The sequence below is a fragment of the Eretmochelys imbricata genome, chromosome 2 (assembly GCF_965152235.1).
Source record: "Eretmochelys imbricata isolate rEreImb1 chromosome 2, rEreImb1.hap1, whole genome shotgun sequence".
In the NCBI taxonomy this organism is placed as follows: Eukaryota; Metazoa; Chordata; order Testudines; family Cheloniidae; genus Eretmochelys; species Eretmochelys imbricata.
This window is the reverse complement of record NC_135573.1, coordinates 10,372,858-10,391,836: the sequence shown is the minus strand read 5'-3', so window position 1 is coordinate 10,391,836 and position 18,979 is coordinate 10,372,858. Positions and strand designations below refer to the sequence as shown.

Below are 18,979 nucleotides of genomic sequence, written 5' to 3'. Positions count from 1 at the left end.
GTATTTACCATCCTGATTTTACAGAGGTGATTCTTTTACTTTTTCTTTAATTAAAATTCTTCTTTCTAGAACCCGATTGCTTTTCATTGTTCTTAAGATCCAAGGGTTTGGGTCTGTGTTCACCTATGCAAATTGGTGAGGAATTTTATCAAGCCTTCCCCAGGAAAGGGGGTGTAGTGCTTGGACGGATATTTGGGGGGGAGGGGGGAAGGAGAGACATTTCCAAGTGGGCATTTCCCCTGTTCTTTGTGTAACACTTTGGTGGTGGCAGTGTTAAACCTAAAGCTGGTAAGAATAAGCTTAGGGGGTCTTTCATGCAGGTCCCCATATCAGTACCCTAGAGTTCAGAGTGGGGAAGGAACCTTGACAATTGCACATAAAGGACAGCCCCTTAACCTAACCATCAGAATTTTGCCATTTTTAGCAAGTATCTGGGAAGAAATGGACTTTAAGGGGTAATATGGAAGAAAGTGGCAGAGATGTCTATGGGAGAACCAGACAGGTAACCAACCAAAGCTAATATTACTGTCGCAGAAGTAGCAGCAGAGGACATCACACAGTGAGATAAGAAAATATGCCTTCTATTGCTACTGCCCATCCAGAAAGACTGGAAATGACCTCTCCCCACTGTCCAATCTTCTTAAAAGCCCCTCATACACATCACATCGGATCCATGACTGGGGTGATAAGAGGGACAAGTAGTGGGACTGAATCCAAGGACCTTACCCATTTTGTCCCACAGCTGTCAAGGAAACTGCAGCACTTGCATTACCCTTTTTAAATTTCCATTAAATGTATACTTTATAAAGATGGCTGAAACAAAAGGAAACAGGAAGAAATTTTTGAGTGAAAGCTAAGGCTGCCTCTCACTATGAGGTGCAAGACTATGTCAAGTTTTAACCAGATTTCAGCACAGGTTCAGAATTTTTCAGATTCTGTGAAAATATGTCTCATTCTAATATTTAGTATTGTCTGCTGTGATATAAACAAATTATAATTGGGACTGAGAGCAGAGGAGAGGAGAGATTAGAAGAATTTTGCTAGTACCCATATTTTTGGAATAAAAACGTAAGACTATCTAATCATTGCTATTTTAGTTTTGTTTGTAATATCTCCAACCTATCTCTACCTCAATAACACATTCCTTAGAATGAAGGACACTTGGCATTACTTTTTCTTTCAAATTATGATCTGTAGTTTCTCTTAATTAGAAAGTTTACTTTTTAATTCATTTTCATCCGAGTACTTCTCTCCCATATTAACCAATATATCAAGCTGTCATGACCAATAATTCGACAATAGTTGCTTTTCAAATGTTGGTGTTACAGCCAGGAATCCAAACTTTTACTGAATTTGAAGGATAGACAAAATATCTTTTAACAGAGAATTATATTAAAGCTACACTTCACAAAAGATGCAAATTCTCAGTTTAAAGCAAAGTGCTAGTAATCAATACTTTAGCAGGAATGGTTTAAAAATAAAGATGTATGAATTTTAAGACACAAAGTAGAAATAAAAAATGCAGCTAATTGCAATGCATAGTTTTATGAAAAAAGAAAACGTAAAGTAAGTTGCTTCTAGTTACTGCTGTCTGGACTATGCTAAGCAGACTCATTTTCACTTGTTTTATAAGTCTGATGCAAAAAAATAATAAAATTTTGCTCCATTGGACATTACCATTTGCTCATTTGTTCTTTGATTTCAAAGATTATACATGAAATTAAATAAAGAGCAAGTGATTCACTCAGTGTACAGCTATATTAGTTCTGCCTTTAAAATAATAAATGCTGCCAAAAAATGTATTTTAAATAAATGTACTAGACCCCAAAGATCAGAAGACAGTCACAATAACTAATATTTTCCAGATTGATATTTAGCTCTTAAATATCACTTCTCATGAATATATCTCAAAGTTCTTTACAAAAGAAGTATCATTACCCCCAATTTACAGAGTGAGAAATTGAAGCAGAGAGGTGACGTTAGTTGCCCAAAGTCACCCAGCCAGTCATTGACAGCAGCAGGAGTAGAACCAGGTCTGCAGAGTCCCAGTGCAGCGCCTTATCAACTGGTTCACACTCCCTCCCCAAGATATACTGCGTTAGGAAATTATTTACATTGGGGACATGTGGTTTTATATATTCAACACGTAAATACATTCATTTCCTGCAGCAAAGCCCAGGTATCAATAAATGCTGCTCATATAAAATAACTGACATCTCCATTAAAAACACCCATTTTTAAATAACTATAATTCATTGTTGTTTATGAAGAACTAAGTTATCCAAGTGAACAATTTTTATAGTGGTTACAACAACGTGCAGTTTTTCCAACTTGTGCTTGAATACTACACAAATGTCTCTGCCAAGTGAAAAGGTGAACATTCATGTAAACAAAATCCACCCTCAACACACAGATAAAACTTAATTCACCAGATGCTTGAGGTTTTTGTTTGGTTTTATTTTTAAAGTCACCCAGCTACAAAAAGGGTCAGTAAAAACATTAATTCAAAACTAGACTGAAAAAATGCTAGTCTGTAATCAAATGTATAATACTATATTTATTGCTAAAAAATAAAAATCACTTTTTTGGTGATTTCCTCCAGTGTAAATAAATCATGAAATAAATTATTTGTCCCAGCTAGTGATGCTATGTGGCCTGAAATGAAGAAATTAGTGCAAAATCTTACAATATAATAAGGAGGTTATACCTTTTCTTTTTTTTCTTTCGGGGTGGGGGGAAGAAGAGATGCATTGGTTGGTTAATCATGAGTCACCAGTGTTCTGGTTCCCTGTGGTCTAAGCCAATTCCCACATAGCGACAGGGGTCAGAAGTCATTTTCTACGTTCTCTCAGAGGGAGTGGCACGAGTAGAGAGCCACTGTACTTGCTTGCTCCTCCTTTTCCCCCATAATGCAATCCAAGATTTTTGATGGACAGTGACTGCTGAAAACACCAGAGGAAAAGCACCCCATCCACCAAAAATACTGGCCACTGGTAGCAAGTCCACTAATCCTATCCCAAATCATAAAGGGTGTTGTCACTTACAGGACTACATGGTCTTATGCGATACCCCACAGCTTCACATAACCATTCCAAACCTGAATCTTTGAAGGTTCCCCACGCACTAGAGTTACATGTGGTTGACTACTGCAAGGCTGGCTTACAATGTGCTTTCAAATATAGTTCCATCTTTATGCAGTAGCTCTTATGTTTTTAAGAAACAAAATCCTCTTAAGAAGTAAGAATCAGTATTGTTTTGGGAGCACTGTGGAGTGCCAGTGGAAAACAGAATGCTTGTCTGCTACACACTAAAACAGTTAACACTAACAGCCACTGTAGTGCCTTCATCAAACTTGCTTACCTTATTCTGGGTGTCCACATTTCTGGTTTAACGTCAAGCACCTCATCAACTTGCATGTGCAGGACACAATACATACTTCTGTGCCACTTCTGGTGATAAAACCAGAAGGCAGAGTCCTGGCCACTTCCATCCCCACCTGATCTCATGTACATCTGGTGCATATATATTGCAGCCATGCATTTGACTTTATACGCATTGCTCTGTTCCTCCCCTATTTCACTATTTCTCCAGCTAAAATTGCCCAAGATGACTGCCATAATTATGTGCAAAATTCAGAATGGGCAAAAGTGTTGAATCATTAAATTTCAAACTAGAAGTAAATTTCACCACAAACCATTTAGCAAAAGTTTGGAGGAGTTTCTGATTATTCAGAACATCAGAAAACAAACCTGAAGATTCAAAAACCATGCAAAATGAATTGGCAAAGTTTTCATGCAAAATGCTGCCAAAAAAAAAAATTCCCACCAAATTCAATCAATTCCCAATTCCGGTTAGCATGCATAACAACAAATATCACTGTTCATAACATTATTGAGCCTTTAAAAATCCAGCTACAGCATTTAATTTTCATCACTGACAGAACTTTTGAATTTTGAAAACAAACACAGGCAGTAGCTTCATGGCTTTGAAGTTTACAAAATAAAGCAGTTTCCAGAGGTCAGCAGCCATCTCAGCAAATTGTGTGTATTCTACAAAAAAAAATTCCAGCACTGCCATCAAATAGAATTGCCATATGCTAAAAGAAGTGAACTCATGATAATAACGGTCCAGCGGTAATTCTTAGTTGTACTGGAAAAACATACAAAAGCAACACTCAACTATGTAATGAAGACAGAATGGAAAGGCAGCACATGAAAGCTAACTAATTTTAAATATAATCTATCACAGCCTACCTTTTCAGACCCAACAACAAACTCACAGGGCAGTATGAGAGGAAAAAAAAGAAAAAGAAAGAAAGGAACAAAACAAAAATTAGAAATATACAAGAACAGAAAAAAATTAAATAGGCACATATACATGTACTCAGATTTCACACAGTTTGACAAAGAGCAGTGAACAAATCCCACCTACTATATGTTAACATTAGAAAAGCAATACATCTATATAGGATATTGGGTGATGAGAGAGCAAGACCCATGTTAAGTAGATGTCTTATTAGTTCAAAGTCAACAATGTAATAGTGCCCGCACTGAGTTGATGTGAATAACAAACATTAAAATAATCTGGGCCCAACAGACTAGAAACACTAGTTTGTTTGTTTTTTTTAAATTGAAAACCAGGGAAACCTAGAAAAAGTTATCAAACAGCGGTGGCTGAAATGGTCAAGGAGGGAATGACTTCAACAGAAATGGTCTCATACAAGGACTTGAAAACAATCAGAGTACTACACACCGCTTCCTACTTCTCATCTGCTAAGCAAGCATTTTACCATTTAAGCTAATTCTCCAACACAAATACTGTAATTAGGCTTAGAAGGATTAGATTTTTATCAGTAAATGTCACTAAACATCGATTTTACCATACACACAAACCTATGAAAAAATATTTCCATCAATGATCATCTAAATTTATAAATAGGCAAACTAAGAAAAAGGCTGCTTGAGAAATATCAGAGTATGACTTAAGGATATTTACTTTGTATATTTTGACATGATGTTGACAATTTGTATTTTAACAACTATAAAGCTAATTTTCTGAATCTCAATGTCTGTCAAATAATTTGACTCCCCCACAATTTCCCAACTATGAAGATTTTAAATTGATAGTTTTTAGCCCTTTATTTTAGAACATATTTTATCCACTGAAATTATTTTTAAAAAAAAAATCCAATTCTGCCAAGCCTACTTGTAATGTTCCCTTGATATCACCACTCTCAGTATAGAACCTGGGAAACAGTATCATCTACCAGGTACACAAGTAAGCTGCTAGAAGAAACAGATCTCAACTCTGCCTTCCTCTCAACAGCATCTAGTGTCTCTGGACTACAAAGCATGAAATGACTCTTGCCCTAGTTTGTAAGAGCTGCATTTAGGCAGCCAGTTCGGTTACAATAATCATCCACCTCAGTAGCGAATATTACTTCTTGATAATGAATGTGAGTGAAACATGACTGCACTGATCCTAGCCATCTATTTCTAGTCAGCAGGTTAATGTGGTCCAAGCTTATAACGCACAGTCTTTGACGGGAAGTGCGCTAGCCTGAAAGGATATTAATTGATTATCATACACATTTTAAAGAGAGTGGTCACTTTGGATGGGCTATTACCAGCAGGAGAGTGAGTTGGGGGGGGAGGGCGGAGGGTGAGAAAACCTGGATTTGTGCTGGAAATGGCCCAACTTGATGATCACTTTAGATAAGCTATTACCAGCAGGAGAGTGGGGTGGGAGGAGGTATTGTTTCATGGTCTCTGTGTATATAATGTCTTCTGCAGTTTCCACAGTATGCATCCGATGAAGTGAGCTGTAGCTCACGAAAGCTCATGCTCAAATAAATTGGTTAGTCTCTAAGGTGCCACAAGTACTCCTTTTCTAATTGAATTGAGGGGTTTAAAATATTCTCTCAGTTGAACGTACATAGGTATTATGGTATGACCAAAAATTACCCTGGCGTGTTTCATCCTGGTGATGTGTAACTCACTAATTTCAGTTGAGATATTTTCTACATGGACATACTAACCCGGCTCATTTGATATGGGGTATATCTCTAGCCTTCAGATAAGTTGGCGTCTGTGAGGGCTTATCAACTGTAATTGCAAATTTGAGAGTTGCAGGGAAAGATATACTTCCCACAGATTAAACAACAATCTGTAACCAAACGATCAGAGGTGCACTGAGGTATCAAATCCCTCTGTGCAATATTTGGTGATATTCTAATGCAGTCATTTGCATCAAGCCAGGGCAATATTCAGGCCCTAGCAGCAGTTAACAGTATATAAACTATATGAAGCTAGAACACCTCATTGTCTCCACAGAAAGAGATGAGAGTGGAGAAAAGGAGTTCTAACTTGGGGGAAGAGAAACCCCAACCACTGTAAAGAGGCCATCTATGCCTTCCACCTTTCATCAGTTTGTAGTAGCTGGAAGTACTGAAGAGTGTCTCATGGTTTGTTCCACCATCCAAATAAAGTTAGTCTGGTCTTTCATCATTTAAACTCATAATCTCTACCATCACACGTGCATACCCTCAAAAATGAGAAAAGAAAAAAAATCTTTCCCTATAGTTTAAAAAAAAAAAGATAAAGTTGCAATGTACAGCTTTAAACAATGATTCCCATTTGGCTAGTGAATTATAGGCACTATACAACATAACATGCTACATTATAGACACGTTTTATTGTGAGCTAAATAGTGAGAAGAAACTGGACTAGCATTTCACCTTTGAAGATTTATGTTCAAATACTCTGACTCAAAAGTGTAAATTAATGTTATGGTTTCAGTCCAGTTCATACATAGGTGATAGTCCGGAGTTTCTGTACAGTAGCCTACAAGAGCTGCAATATTACAAGGTAGGTTCAAAGTGCTCTGGAAGATCTGTGCAAAGAAGCCCACAAAAGGTATACTTATTACGTCATTTCTGGATCAAGCCAGGGCTGTCAGTCTTTCACTTTCACAAGCAGTGAAAGAATAAAAAGACACAAAATGCCTTTATCTTACTTAAATATAAACAAGAATTAATGAGGCTGGGCGTGGGAGGGTTCCAATGCGAAGGGGTATAACTGAACTTTTCTGGGACTATAACTTTCTCAGCTCTACTAAGAAACTGAAAAATTTTGCTAAGAAAGTGACCACAGGTTCCAGCTATTCAGTATATCTTATTTTGCTAAAATATTACCCAAAATGCTAATTTGAATGGAAGCTTTTAAACACCTTTCATGTGCAATTTAAATATAATCCAGATGTTTTACAACAGAATCAAAAACGCCAGCACAAAATAACGCTGAACAAAAAAAATTTGGAAATTATGGTTTATCAAGTCTTTCTGGTATAATTTTTAAATTGAAGATTTATGATAGAAGTTGGAATACTTACTGTCTTCTTAACGACATGGTGATGCTAACTGCAGAAACACTGTAGTTAAAAGGCACCCATTGCTTGAACCAATTTAAAAGCTACTCTCTACAGTAACTCCTCGCTTAACGTTGTAGTTACGTTCCTGAAAAATGCTACTTTAAGCAAAACAATGTTAAGCGAATCCAATTTCCCCAAAAGAATTAATGTAAATGGGGGGATTAGATTCCAGGGAAATCTTTTTCGCCACACAAAAGACATAATATACATATACAGTATAATTTTTAAATAATTGTAAACAATTTAATACTGTACTCACTAATGATGACTGAGAAGCTTGGTTGAGGCAGGGGCGTAGTGGGGTGGGGGAGCGGCAGCTTGCCCCGCTCCGCCCACCCAGTGTTCCTGCCGGACAGCGGGGTTTGGGGGTGGGGGGGAATTGCCCCACTGCGCCCGGTGTTCCAACTGGGGAGCGGGAGTGGGGTCTTGCCCCATTCCACCCACCCGGGGCTCCTGCTGGGGAGCCGGGTCGGGGGCTTGCCCACTCCCCGGCTGGAATGCCCCCCACGCCCCGACCGAGCTCCCCGACTGGTACGCCCGGCAGAGCGAGCCAAACAACCTTATAATGGAAAACTGCGTGACTTTAAACGAGTACGTTCTCTAATAAATCAGAAACCTAATAAATGAAACAATGTTAACCAGGACGACTTTTAAGTGCAGAGTTACTGTATTACATCAGGTTCAGCATGGCGATATGAGCACCTAAGATACCACTAAAACTGTAAGCCAATGTGTCCAAAGCATGTACTACACCAGAGCTGGGATGGAAGGTCCCATTGGCAACTTGCCAAGAACAACTATTTCGGTTTTAAGCATATGTAACAAATGAAAACTAAATGCAACAATGCATGTCTGCTTGGATCTACACTTTCCTATGATGAAAGGAACGTGCACTGATTGCTGTTTGAGTTCCCTACCGTTTTAGAATTTCATGGGTCACATTTGGCCCTGGGACTGCACTATAATCACCTCTAGTAAATAACCATTTTGGCATAACACCTTTAACTTTTGGAAACAAGTATTCTGTTACATTACACACAGTGTAAAGGGGCTCATTTAACGTCAAGTATCAGCGGGGTAGTGTTAGTCTGTATCCACAAAAACACCAAGGAGTCCGATGGCACCTTAAAGACTAACAGATTTATTTGGGCATAAGCTTTTTTACCCACGAAAGCTTATGACCAAATAAATCTGCTAGTCTTCGAGGTACCACCAGACTCCTTGGTGTTTTCATCTCATGTCACTTTATTCTAAAGTGATTAACACCACAGATACTGTTGAAAGTTTAGACAATACTCCTAAAGAAGTTTTATTTTATTCAAAAATAGGAATTCTATTGCCCTGACCTTGTCACTATGTTCAGCCTAGACCAGTGGTTCCCAAACTTTAACAACCTGTGAACCCCTCTCACTAAAATGTCAAGTCTCACGAACCTCCTCCTAAAAATGAATATTTCCAGGTATTTTCTCCTTTACCCGAGTATAAATTATAAAAGCAGTGAACTTAGAAATATAAAATTAGTTTTTATGACAGGCTTATTACACACTATTATTTATCATTACAGTATTGTTATTACATTATGAAAACAGCAACACTCTTCCAAGAGCTCACTTTCGTAGCTTGTGTTTCATCGAGGAGTATCAGATGTGAAACAGCATGAAGGTATTTAAGAAGCCAACGCAAAGAATTTCTCCTACACAAGCATTCAGGTCTTGAGCAGTCCAGGCAAAGAACACACATTACAACAAAGCTTAAACTTGTTTTTAAAATTATTATGAAGAACAATACTAGCTGCTGATTTAAATTTTAAAAAACAACAAAAAAAATCCACCTCCCTTTCCATTTCTTATAAGGAGTCTTGAAGTTTAAATCTTCTCAGTGTGATAGATATGCTTGCTTTGATCTGCTTAGCTCTTGGAAGTCCAGGGGCTCCGTGCTGCTGGCCACATTCTGCACGGGGTCCCTAGGGGCAGCTCTGTCTGCCATTAGGGAATTCTCTCCCCTCCCCCCGAGAACTCACTAACATTTTACAAACCCCAGTTTGGGAACCACTGGCTAGATCAACAGTCTACAGCTGAGTAATGCATCGCCTACCCGGGTTTGTCTACTTTACAGAATTTTACTACCTGTACACAGTATGAAGAATTGAGTTACATGACAATATTGACCATGACAAATCACATTCAGTATGAGACAGTTAAACCCTTCTAGGACCAGCCAGAAAGTTGAGGGAGATGCAGAGTAACTAAGCAGCAGAGACACACACACCCTAGGTAGCAACCTGTAGCATGTACACCAGAGTAGATTTAGTGGTGGCCTACAAATTTAATCAGACCCCTAACTGCACAATGTTGATGTAACCGACAGAGTCCCTAAACAGTTAAAGTACCCTGTTAAGAGTTTCAGCACTCTCTCCTTCCCCAGCAGCTGGAAGGAGTGGGGGTTAGCATCTCATTTGGGTTTTGCCCCTGCGCAGTGAAACACCCAAGCTCTTTCACACCTGTCTCTAGCTAGCTGGTTTATTTCTCTAGCTAACAGGTGTCTGGTAAAACTTTCAAACCCTATGGCTGGAAGGCATGGATAGAGATGGCTGGGAAATATTGATGGGATGTTCAAAACGTAAAGTATAGAGAAAGGTTTCAGGGTTGGGGTGGAAGAAGAAAGGAATAGTGAGAAAATATGAGAATAGGGAACAGAACACAAAGTAAGAAAGAGAAAGAAATGAGAGGAGGGAAAGAGAAGGAGGAAACGAATACTGAAGACAATTCACAAAGATAGACCATAGTTTTATTATAGGAATGCAAAAGAAGTGGAGGGAAGACAGTAAGGACAGGAAGATATAAGACAAAAGCAAGGAATGTAGTAAATAGGGTTAGTAAGATAGTACACAGCAAAATATGTAAAATTAATTTTACTCCAGTTTATTGATCAATTTAATACATTAATTTATAATATTCATCCAGTTCTATAGCTAGTCAAATTCCATTCAGCAAAAATAACTAGAGGTAGAATCTGTCAAACCTATTCAATTACTTTTTTAATAAACTATTTGACGAGCCCTACAAATTAAATTTTAAAATATGAATAGAAAGTTAATTAACAAGGTAAGAAAATTAAATATAGTCCACTAGTAAATAAAGTAAGTTCCCTTACATTACAGAAGATACAGCCTTGAGGAAGCGGTGTTACTGGTGCCACAGGCATTTCTTTACGCGGACGAATAGGCTTAGTCCTTGAGTTAGCATCAGGTCAATTTTTCAAGCCCTGTTAGGTTGTAAATAAGCTACTTACCTACTATCAGTATCCAGACCTACAAAGTCCTTTTTTTCAAAAGGGACACACAGAAGTGGGATCTTGTCACCAGATTTATCAGTGGCCCTGTCTAGACGTTTGGATTCCAGTACAATGAAGAGAGATTCAATAAAATCTTCTATTCTCTTCTCCACAGTTTCACACTCATCGTAACTAGGGTAAAATGCCACATCTGTGCGGGGCTGCTCTGCAACCTCTCCTTGAAGCCCAAAGACAAACAATCGGGAATCATAGAGTGTAGAACCATATATTTCCTTCTGAAGGTGGAATTTTTCAAAAGTTTGGGGCCAATCCTTTGCAGAGGAACAGTCTGTTATGATTATGAGCCCCACAACCTTCCGATGTGTCTGAAAATCCCCCCATTCATTGTTTTCCGGAGGGTAGTGATGTCTATAGCGGATATATAGCACACGCTGGGAGTCACGAACATTAATCTGACTCACGGTTGAAATTCGTTTGTAGATCCTAAAAAAGTTTTCTTCAGGGACAATCCCAACTGGCTGGACCACAACCAGGAGAGTTTGATGGTCCTCAGCACACTGCATGTAGTCAGGAACGCTCATTATGCATCAATTATAGTCTAATAAAAAGAAAAAATATTAATTATTGTCAGAGGAGTGGATGGCACTTGGAAAAAAAAGTCAGGGTGCAGACACCTAACGAGTCTGCACCCTGCGGTCTCAACCCTAAAACCCTTTGTCACCGAAAGCAGAGCTAAAACCCCCATTCAGAAATAAAAATCCATAAATAAGACGAGGTTAAAGTACAACCTATCATTGCTATCCTTGTCCTTCCTATACCTCACTTGCCTGGTTTGTTATCCCTTAATGGGTTATGTTTAATTTAGAGCCTAATCTTGCAAACTCTTATGCACATGCTTGACATTAAGCATATGAGTAGTTCCATTGACTACACAGAGATTACTCACATAAAACAAGGCATTTGCATTAATGATTGCAGGCTCTGGGCCTAAATTAATAAGTGTTATCTATGGAAGTACTGCCACTGGCAACAATTACATGCATTATTCAAAACCGTTTTCCATTCCATAAGCTACCGTGCTAGTCGTTTGAGGGAGCAAAGACTGGAAAGAAGTTAGTAGAGGTCAGCTATGGACAATATTAAACAAATTTTTAACTCAACTTCAAGAATGACAAAAATACATACAGAAATATTTCTAAAAGCAGATTTTCCTAAAATACTGTATCTGCTGCAAAAGAATGGTGCTACCTAAACACGTTTTGCATTCCCCCATCCTGCCATTAGTGTTTTATATTTCTAAGGAAATAAATGAAAGAACTGTAGAGAAAGGGACAAAGGTAAAGGAAAAAAGGGTAAAGGATCTGTCATGTATTACAAATGGCTCCAGGGGTTTGAAAAAGAATCATATCCAGTACTGTCAACCTTCTTTCCAAAGAAAAAATCTTACCGTTTATTATACAAGATATAATTAGAGTTTAGACATTTCAATGTAGGTAAAAGCAAGATAAATTAACCTAGGGCAATAAAAAAAAGTTGGTATCCTGACTGAGCACCTCCTTTACAAGTTTCATTCCAACGTAATTTGAAATGGTAAAGATACTAATCCCTGCAAAATAGTTTAATAATGCAAACTCTAACCCTAATAATACTCGACATCTGACATAATTTTATTTCTTTCTGTCCCTATTTTATGCCACACACATTTTCTGTTATCTGAGTGCTGGCTGACTCCAATACAAACTTTAATGCTGAACACTTCCAGATCACATATGTATGTTACAAACTCTCTCAAAGTCATTCCAGATACTGCTGTTTTATCTCCACATCACTACAAATCAAACCACCACTATAGGAGGGACCATACTCTGCTTTACTTTCCTCTTTCTACTAATTCTGCAGCAAACTTATGCTGTCTATTGCCAAAGATAAACTGAACACACAAAAGGGGTAATCTTTGACATGCTGGTGCAGCCATTACACTGTTTTAAAAAACGTAATATAAAAAACGAGACTTGGAGAGCTCACAAATAAAGCAAGGCAATGTAGAAATTAAGAGGCAAGATAGAAGGTGATGAAAACCAGAGAAGGAAGAAAATAACCATTCAAGAATTCATAAAGTTTAAATAAAAGACCTTCCTTTTCGGAGCTATGAGGGCTAAAATGCCCCTTAAATTTATTTACAAAGCAAATCCTACATAACGTTGTTAATATCTAATTTGTGTAACTGTATCCTTAAGACATGTTGAAACACTGCAATAATTAAAGAGAAATACTGATTTTATATTCATATTACTTTCCCCCACCAGGATTAGAGCTCCCTTGGGCTAAGTACTATTGAAACACATACAAAGACACAGGCCTGGCCTAAAGAGCTTACAAGTGCCAAAGAAAAGCAAAAAGAGGCACCGATCATGTATGTATAGAACAATTAAAAAGTTGTGCACTACTGTAACAGTGTGCAGGAGAACCCAAGTACATGACAAAGACTATTCTAGAACTCAAACATTACGTTTTAGCTTTGATATTTTATTCAACTACTGAAAGCCCATGCTGTGACACAAGGGTAGCAGTTAGGCCAAGTAATCCACCATATGTGCAGTCTCCCTCAGACAACCAATGAGGTCGTTGCATGAAAGTTTGCTGTACAGTAAGGGTGATGATTGATGGAGTTAGGTCTGATATTACAATTGTCTATGACACTTGGCCTAGAATCTATGCATACCTCACTGCAGCTGTACAGTGCACAAGTTCTCAAAATGACTGAGAACTTAAAAATTGGACAATAAAAGCCCACGAATCCCAATGATGATTGAACCTGGTGATATTCTAAACCAAAAGAGCTCTCAACCATATTTGTAGCCATTTCCATCGCTTCACACTGACTCAGAGACACTCTGCCACTCTCACTTTGAAGCCTAATCCTGAAATTTATCATACAGATTACAAAATTTCCAGTCAACAGATCTTATAAACAATAACATTGTTTAGAGAGCTATGCCTTTAGAGACTACAGTTATGTTATCCTAAAAATTCATTCGGGTGAAAAAGTGGAAAATTACTGCCTTCTAACTTTATTCTGCAACACTCTGGGTTTGTTTCTTTGTTTTGCAGGGGGGAAGGGAATTTAACTTGGTCACTACTAAACTCAATTCTTGATCATGAAAGGTGCTCAGCATCTCCTGACAAATACTAAGCACCCACAAGAGGGGATGATGATCTGAAGCACCTCACAAGTTCATGCCCTAAAAACTTGGAAAGGGGGCAAGTGGAGGGGAGACTCATGCTCACAAATTATGTCAGAGAATGAAGTAGCGCCCACAGCAATTATTTTCAATCATTATATATGATATGACCTAAAGGTCTATAAAAATCATGAATGGTGTTGAAAAAGTGAATAGAGAAGTGTCATTTACCCTTTCCTATAATACAAAAAGCAGGGGTCACCCCCATTAAATTAATAGGCAGCAGATTTAATTCAAACAAAAGGAAGTACTTTTTCATACTATGCACAATTAACCTGTGGAACTCATTGCCATGGGGTGATGTGATGGCCAGAAGTTTAACTGGGTTCAGAAAAGAACTAGGTAAGTTCATGGAGGATAGGTCCATCAATGGCTATTAGCCAAGGTGGTCAGAAATACAACCAGATGCTCACAGCAACCCTAAACTTCTAACTGCCAGAAGCCAGCAGGGAAAGATAGGGATGGAGCTCTCCAAATTTGCCCTGTTCTGTACACTCTCCATGAAGTTCCAGTACTGTTGACTGTTGAAGACAACATACTGGGCTAGATGGACCATTGGTCTGACCTAATATGGCTATTCTTTCTTATTCCAAATCCAGGTAGGACCTGGGGCTGCAACCACAACATACACTCGAGAAAAAAAAAAAATCTTTGTATTATTACCTAATAAAACACCCAAATGTTAAGTTTATGTACTCAAGCAAATTATTAGAGGGGAGGGAAAGCTCAGTGGTTTGAGTACTGGCCTGCTAAACCCAGGGTTGTGAGTTCAATCCCTGAGGGGGCCATTTAGGGATCTAAGGCAACTATGGGGGATTGGTCCTGCTTTGAGCAGGGGGTTAGACTAGATGACCTCCTGAGGTCCCTTCCAACCCTGTGATTCTATTTTGAGAAAGTTATACTGGCTCCCTGTTAAATATCATTATGAGGTCAGTTTATGTTAACTGTTACTGGACAGCACTAATACTGTCCCTTATCACAGTATACCCCATTCAGAGCAGAGTTTTAAGGGCTTGTCTGCACTTAAAACACTACACCTCTGCCACTGTAGCACTTCAGTGAGTCGACGGGGAGGGCTTCTACCATCCATGTAGATAATCCACCTTCCCGAGAGGCAGTAATTAGGTTGACGGAAAAATTTTCCCACGGACCTAGCACCGTCTACAGTGGTGGTTAGGTTGATTTAACCTCATCGTTCAGGGGTGTGGCTTTTTCATACCCCTGAGAGACATAGTTATATAAATCTAATTTCCTAGTGTAGACCATGCCAAAGACCCTGGTATAGTATTCCTTGCTTGACAACTAAGGGCTTGTCTACACTTACATTTTATAGTTCTCTAACTTGCTGGCTCAGGGGTGTGAAAAACCACCCCCGAGTGCAGCAAGCCTGAGCACTTTAAAGCACTAGCGTAGACAGGCTCTGAGCGCTGGGAGCCACACTCCCAGTGCTCGGAGCTAATCCCCTCATAGAGGTGGATTACCAGGAGCGTTGGGAGACCTCACACACAAACTCACTCTCCTGCTGGTAATAGCCCATCCAAAGTGACCACTCTCTTTACAATGTGTATGATAATCAAGGTGGGGGGTGAGAAAAAAAAAGGGGGGGGGTGAGAAAACCTGGATTTGTGCTGGAAATGGCCCACCTTGATTATCATACACATTGTAAAGAGAGTGGTCATTTTGGATGGGCTATTACCAGCAGGAGAGTGGGGTGGGAGTAGGTATTGTTTCATGGTCTCTGTGTATATAATGTCTTCTGCAGTTTCCACAGTATGCATCCGATGAAGTGAGCTCTGGCTCACGAAAGCTTATGCTCAAATAAATTGGTTAGTCTCTAAGGTGCTACAAGTACTCCTTTTCTTCTTGTGGAACCATTTATCACTGTGCAAAGTGGGTGTAAAACATTTCCAAATCAGAAAGACAGAATTTTACACCTACTTTGCACAGTGATAAATGGTTCCACAAGGTGCAGAACAGCAGTGATTTAGACGCAGGAGCCATTTGACCTTTATGATAGTTTATACATTTTGTTAGGTGGGCAAGACAGCTTATTACTTTTTCCTTTTTACATAAACACTTCAACTTCTCTCTCAGCTGAACTAACACTGACACCCCCCATTCTTGCTGAGCTTTAAATTCAAACCAAGCAGAAGTTGTCATCCACCTGTGAATTTTTAGAAGGGGGGCCAGGGCAAGCTAATAACCGATACCGACATGCAGCTCAAAAGTACAAGTGGTGTAGGAAAAGATGATTTGTTTATTTATTCTACAAACCAGTACTCAAACTAAGTTTGAAACAACTGCCAAGCTGGGCGGGGTTTCCTTGAGTTATTCAGGCAGGGAAATGTTTACATCTGTAGTTTAGTTTTCACCGTTTATGCTCTTTACTTGCCACATTTGCCTTCAGCTTGGGCAACAAAATAGACCAGCCAATTTCACTTTTTCACAGTGGCTCAGATTCAGGAGGGACTACAGCTGTCTGAAAAGGCTGTTCCCACTGTACAACGCTCTAGCAGATAAACCCCAGGGGACCAGAACCACTGCTGTCCAGGGAAACTATGGTGGGAGGAGAGGGGGATGATGGAAGTCCAACAGGAAGCAACTGAGGGCAGGGCAAGAAGGAGCAATGGGAAGAGGGGTATAGTGCAGGAAATGGCAGGGCCCAGGCACCTGGGGAGGAGGGCACCAGGGAAAAGGCAGGCTGCTTAAGTTGAGAGAAGGAGGGCACCCAAGAAAGGGCAGGGGTTCTGGTTAGGAGCGACCCCAGGGAACAGGGCACCAAGGGTGGGGGGCACCAGGGAAAGGGCAGGGATCACAGCTGGCGGGGGACAGGGTGCTGAGAAAGGGAGAGCACCAGGGAAAGGGCAGAAGGGAGCATGGGACAGGGCACCAAGGAAGGGGGGGCAACAGAAAAAGGGCAAAGAACCCAGTTGGGGGGGGATCCAGGGGACTGTGCACCAAGGAAAGGGGGCCCAAGGAAAAGGGCAGGGACCCGGTTAGGGGGAATCCCGGGGGACAGGGCGCCGAGGAGGGGGAGCCCAAGGAAAAGGGTGGAGGCCCCAGCTGGGGGGCATCTCGGGGGACAGGACTCCCTAGGTATGAACGGAGGGCAGCTACCGCTTGGGACCCCCAGCAGAAGCCCACCCGGGCGCACACACCCTCGACCAGTCCCGTCCACACTCACAGCGCAGGCTCCGCCGCGGGACCGGGCGTCAATTCAAATCCCCCCGCCCGGGATGGGAAGGGAGAGGGCGGCTGCTTCTTAGGCGAGAGGGAGGGGGCGGGTAACACGACGCGGGTCGCGGACACTCACAGCCCCAGCAGGAACCGACTCCGCCTCCTCCTCCAGCCCGGCTCACAGAAATGGGGGAGGAGCGGAACTGACGCCAACGGCAGCCCAGAGCCTCGCCCGGCCCAGGAGAGCGGCAAAACGGCGCATGCGCCTGCCGGCCCCGACTCTTTTGCGGTCTTCCCCTTGCCGTTGCTCCTGAGAACGAGGCTACCGGCAAGGCGGGGGGAGGGGAGGAGGTGTGAGAGCCCTCCTAGGGGCTGAGAGAGGCGGGCGGGGGGACGCCGAGGCTGCTGGGTTACCTGGTGGTTTGGCTGGAGCCAGCGGCTGAGGCTGAGGCGTTGTTCCAGGGGTGGCTGTCGTTTGTGTCCTGAGCCCCCGTAAACAGACCCGGACACCCCCCCCCCCCCCGTGCCTGGTGTTGTACAGACACAAAGCAAAGTCCCTGCTTCAGAGAGCTTTCGAGGGCGTTACCATGGGGAAACGAGTCTCCAGCCCCTTGTCTTCGGGACAAGACCGTGCCCATGCTCGCTGCTCTCAGCCAGGGCAGGGGGGAGGCTGAGAGCTCGCTTGGGGCCACTGGAAAAGCTCTGCGACTGTGCTCCTGGCCCCGGCCCGCGTCCTTACCCCTGTCTGTGTCCGGTCCCCTGCCCGCCCCCCCCCCCCATCACACTGTGGTAGCGTCAAGTAAGTTATCACGATTTTTGGTGACTACTGTTCTGTCTAGTGAAGACGGAGCGATCAAAAAGGAGTTATGCCTGGAATTACTTAACAAAAATAGCAGAAGACACCATTAAATGTACAGTGTGTCATACAGAGCTGAGGTATGCAAACAGCACCAGAGCAATGCTGGACCATTTGATGACGAAACATCGCTCTGTTTCATGTGAAAAAGAAGGCAAAAATCAAACAATGCTAACCGCGTTTGTTTCTGGCAGGTCAAGAAAATGCAACACACAACGTGAGGAAAAACTAAGCCATGATCACGACAGATATGCTGCCTGTAAGTGTCGTTGAGGGTACAGATTTTCATACATAGAGTCATAGAATATCAGGGTTGGAAGGGCCCTCAGGAGGTCATCTAGTCCAACCCCCTGCTCAAAGCAGGACTGATCCCCAATTAAATCATCCCAGCCAGGGCTTTGTCAACCCTGACCTTAAAAAACTTCTAAAGAAGGAGATTCCACCACCTCCCTAGGTAACGCATTCCAGTGTTTCACCACCCTCCTTGTCAAGGTTCCTCCCCCACTCTGAACTCTAGGGTACAGATGTGGGGACCTGCATGAAAAACCTCCTAAGCTTATCTTTACCAGCTTAGGTCAAAACTTCCCCAAGGTACAAAATATTCCACCCGTTGTCCTTGGACTGGCCGCTACCACCACCAAACTAATACTGGTTACTGGGGAAGAGCTGTTTGGACGCGTCTTTCCCCCCAAAATACTTCCCAAAACCCTGCACCCCACTTCCTGGACAAGGTTTGGTAAAAAGCCTCACCAATTTGCCTAGGTGACTACAGACCCAGACCCTTGGATCTTAAGAACAATGAACAATCCTCCCAACACTTGCACCCCCCCCCTTTCCTGGGAAATGTTGGATAAAAAGCCTCACCAATTTGCATAGGTGACCACAGACCCAAACCCTTGGATCTGAGAACAATGAAAAAGCATTCAGTTTTTTTACAAGAAGGCTTTTAATAAAAATAGAAGTAAATAGAAATAAAGAAATC

The 18,979-nt window shown here is 41.2% G+C and overlaps 1 protein-coding gene across 3 annotated transcripts in view; it reads right to left on the bottom strand.

Moving 5' to 3' along the window:
* TRAPPC9 (trafficking protein particle complex subunit 9) overlaps positions 1 to 17,314 on the bottom strand; it is an 816,338-nt gene extending 799,024 nt beyond the window's left edge. For 2 of the 3 annotated variants that reach the window (XM_077809756.1, XM_077809758.1), the window contains exons 1-2: positions 17,149 to 17,307; positions 10,720 to 11,320 (exon numbers count right to left, since the gene is read on the bottom strand). In XM_077809756.1, coding sequence (XP_077665882.1) covers positions 10,720 to 11,303 — 584 coding nt within the window. In that variant the 5' untranslated portion in view covers positions 11,304 to 11,320; positions 17,149 to 17,307. Of the gene's footprint in view, positions 1 to 10,719; positions 11,321 to 17,148 lie in introns of all 3 variants that reach the window. The other variant, XM_077809757.1, reaches the window with a different exon arrangement.
* Between the last annotated feature and the right edge of the window lie 1,665 nt (positions 17,315 to 18,979).